Genomic DNA, 3,381 nt, shown 5'->3' with positions numbered 1-3,381 from the left:
GTCCAGCAAGCCACAGAGGGAGGACAAAGAAGAGTTGGTGTCCGTCACCAAGAACATCTTGCATCCTCTCGTGTGTCCCCACAGCTCTTGGAATGTTTGCACAGGCAAACGCTGTGCCTTTCCCATGGCAGCTCCCCCCCCCCCCCGCCCCCCCCCCCCGCCCCCTGAATCGGTTCCGAGGAGGAGCCAAGCCTGGGAAGCAAACAGCCGAGGGGCTCCCCTGGAGGCTCTTCTATGGCCTTCCCTAGCCCTTGCTAACGAGCCGGACCCGCTCCCCACTCCCTCGAATCTTATCGTGTGCGTCAGGTCCGGGTTCCACTCCTGCGAGCACAGAGCAACCATCCCTTGAATGCCCAGCTGCCCCGTGGGGCTGCCAGCACCCCAACCAGGGTGCCCAGCCTCACCTCAAACTGGGGCCAGTTCATGGGCATCCCAGGGCCACTGGTGCTGCGGAACCACCGGAGATCCTCCTGCGCATCCGAGAGGCGGATGGTCTGCTCCAGCTCCCGGTAGACGTTGGCGTAGCTGTGAGGAGAGACGTGGGTCAGGGTGCTGCAGGTGGGGGTGGACCTTGGTGAGATGTCCTGGGGATGGGGTGGGACAGGGACATGCTCAGGTTGTGTCACCTCCTACGAGGCACTGGGGGGCGCCAGCTACCACCCAGCCCTCCTGCCACTCTGGTACCTCTTGGTGACCATGGTGTTGGGCAGAAACCCCTCTCCCTTGTATTGCAGGGGATGGGTTGTCATGGAAGCACTCGGTCCCTCCAGGGCTTGGTTTGCTTTCCAGGCAGCACGAGGAGACCTTGTGTGGGCACTTTCTGTCTAGTCAGTTCAGGAGGCACCTACCTGCTGCTCTCAGCCAGATTCAGGTGCCTCTTGATGTCCAGGAGCACTTCCTTGAGGAAGTTGAGCCTCTTCTCCTCAAACTGCTGACACTGCTCAAAGACTTGCTCCATGCTCTCGATGTACTGTGGAGTGCACTTGTTCAGCTCATCCAGCACCTTCTCGTACTTCTCCTGAGTCTGCAAAGGTGCAGGAGGGTACCTTGGTTATACCTTGAACACCTCAGAGGCCCTTTCTGGGTGCTGAGCAGGTCTTGTTTGAGGGTCACCATGCTGGGGAGCCCAGATTGAGCCAAGAGCCTCTGTGGGCGAAATCAATCTGGTTGCCAGAGAGATTTTGCCCCAGGAAGAGGGGTAAATCTCTGCCCTACTCACACTCCCCTGAGTGCCACCTGCAAATCCTCACCCTTCCAGAGGAGCGTAGGGATGGGAACATGGGGATGGATGGAAGGCAAAGGGCTGTGGTGGCCATTTCCACTGGTTTTCCTGCCCGATGCCTCGTGAGCTCAGAGCAGGGCAGCAGCTCGCACCTTTTGAACGTCTTGTTTGCACTTTTCCACTTTGTCCTGGAGTTTCTTCTGCTGCTCGGGGGTGTTGGACTGCTCTGCTTTGCTGTTGGCTTCCCGGGTCATTGCCAGCTTCTCCTCCTTGCATGCCAGGTGGTAGGCTTTCTTGGCTGTCTCCAGCTGTGGAGAAGAGGGAGAAGAGACATCAGAGGAGAGTCACAGCCCCCTGCCCATCCCTCTGCCTACAGGGAGGTACCACCCAGCTCTGCCAGCCTGGACTGGGCACCCAGAGCCAGGAGATGGCATGGGTGCCCCAGGACATGCTGTGCTTCTCCTCTCACCTCCTTGAGCTTCTTGGCCCAGGGCTTCTGGGCTTTCCGGAAACCATCCTCAGCCTCCTTGGCCTCCTTGAAGCCTCCCATGATCTGTTTGTGGTAGGCATCCTTCTGCCAGTTCTTGACCTTCTCAAAGTCATCGTTCAGCAGACTGTTCTTCACCTCCTGGTGCAGCTCACTCACCTTGTCTGCCTCTGTCATGATGGCACCCCATGCCTTCTCCAGGCTGCCATACTGGGGACCTGAGGGGCAGAGGGGACAGCTGAGTGTCACTTCACAGCCCTTACCCTCTCCACCTCTACCAGGTGAAGTTGTGATGGTGCACGGGGACCCATAGGACCCTCCTCCTGGGGAAGCCCTGGGACCCTCCTCCTGGGGAAGCCATAGGACCCTCCTCCTGGGGAAGCCATGGTACCTTTCTCGATGAGTTGCCTCCACCGTTTGGACCAGTCGGTGAGCTGCTGGGCGTAGGACTTCTCGATCTTGGCCCGCTCGTGCACACAGTTCATGAGGTCATTGCAGAGCCGGTGCCCATCGTCAATCCGCTTCACCGTGCGCTTGTAGTTCCCCACCTGGGAGGAGGATGGGGAGGGGGATGGGGATGGGGACAAGTAGGCATGGGAGCTGTGGCCAGGCTCCCTGGCTCAGCCCCAGCTGGCCCAGGGTGGGGATGAGGGGAGCGCCAGGCACTTTGGGGATGCAGGGATGGAGCTTTTGCTTTAGGGCTGCTCAAACCACTCAGGGCTATGGTTGGTTTAGTGGACATGGTGGCGATGAGTTGATGGTTGGACTGGATGATCTTAGAGATCTTTTCCAACATTAATGATACTGTGAAACCCAACTCCTTTCGGTCCCCTCCATTGCTCTGTGCCCCTTAGGACAGCTGAGGTTGAGATCTTCAGCAGAGCTGGCTCAGACACCCAAGCCACCGCGGCAGGGATGCCCGTAGGCAGGGCTTGATATGGGAGGGCAGGGCAGCGCTGTCCCCTCCCAGCCCAGGGGACACCCAGGGATGCAGTGACAGTGGTGGGGGCCCCACGGGAGGAGAGGACAGCCAGGACTCACCTCCCAGAAGCTGTCGGTTGTTTCCTCCGCGGCCGCTGCCGACTCGTCATAGGAACCCGACATGGCTCCCGGCGCTGCCTTGGGGGTCAGTGCGGGTGCTGGGTGGCTCTTGGGCAAACACCAACCTCATGCACTGAGGGGAGAAGAGGAGGGAGTCATGGGGGGGTGAGCAGGAGACCCCCATCCCTCTTGCCCACAGCACTGTAGGACAAGCCTCTGGCTGCAGGGGATGGGGACAGGGATGGGGATAGGGATGAGGATGGGGATGGTGTCCATTCCAGCTCCGGACCCCAGATCCCTCCAGTGCCCACCATGTGCCATCCACTCGGTGCCATCCAAGCCCCCCCAGAGGTGACTGTGCTGGGAGGGAGAATCACAGGGAGCAGCACAGCGGGGAGCTCACTGGCCGGGGACCTGGCTCAGGCACCACGTGTCCCCGGGGAGCAGCAGGACCAGGGGCTGTGGCAGAGCCAGGGAGGGTGATGCACCACCCAAGAAATGCTCGTCCTGATATTCCACCCTAATCCATCCTGATCTTCAGAAAAACGGTATCCCCAGAGCGTCACGTGGCCCCGCTGCATGGCTTAACCCTTTGCTGCTTTGCCAAGAGCCACGGCTGGGGATGGGGCTG

General features: G+C 60.1%; 1 protein-coding gene across 1 annotated transcript in view; it reads right to left on the bottom strand.

Annotated features, from left to right (window-relative positions):
- The window catches only part of PACSIN1 (protein kinase C and casein kinase substrate in neurons 1), a 3,985-nt gene extending 1,095 nt beyond the window's left edge, over positions 1 to 2,890 (bottom strand). The window contains exons 1-7 of the mRNA XM_010172317.2: positions 2,751 to 2,890; positions 2,101 to 2,257; positions 1,692 to 1,927; positions 1,375 to 1,530; positions 849 to 1,024; positions 405 to 525; positions 269 to 321 (exon numbers count right to left, since the gene is read on the bottom strand). Coding sequence (XP_010170619.1) covers positions 269 to 321; positions 405 to 525; positions 849 to 1,024; positions 1,375 to 1,530; positions 1,692 to 1,927; positions 2,101 to 2,257; positions 2,751 to 2,813 — 962 coding nt within the window. The 5' untranslated portion in view covers positions 2,814 to 2,890. The remainder of the gene's footprint in view (positions 1 to 268; positions 322 to 404; positions 526 to 848; positions 1,025 to 1,374; positions 1,531 to 1,691; positions 1,928 to 2,100; positions 2,258 to 2,750) is intronic.
- Between the last annotated feature and the right edge of the window lie 491 nt (positions 2,891 to 3,381).

Source organism: Antrostomus carolinensis, unplaced genomic scaffold, assembly GCF_000700745.2.
Source record: "Antrostomus carolinensis isolate BGI_N321 unplaced genomic scaffold, ASM70074v2 scaffold31547, whole genome shotgun sequence".
In the NCBI taxonomy this organism is placed as follows: Eukaryota; Metazoa; Chordata; class Aves; order Caprimulgiformes; family Caprimulgidae; genus Antrostomus; species Antrostomus carolinensis.
Note: the sequence above shows the minus strand (reverse complement) of the source record. Positions and strands in the feature narration are given on the sequence as shown.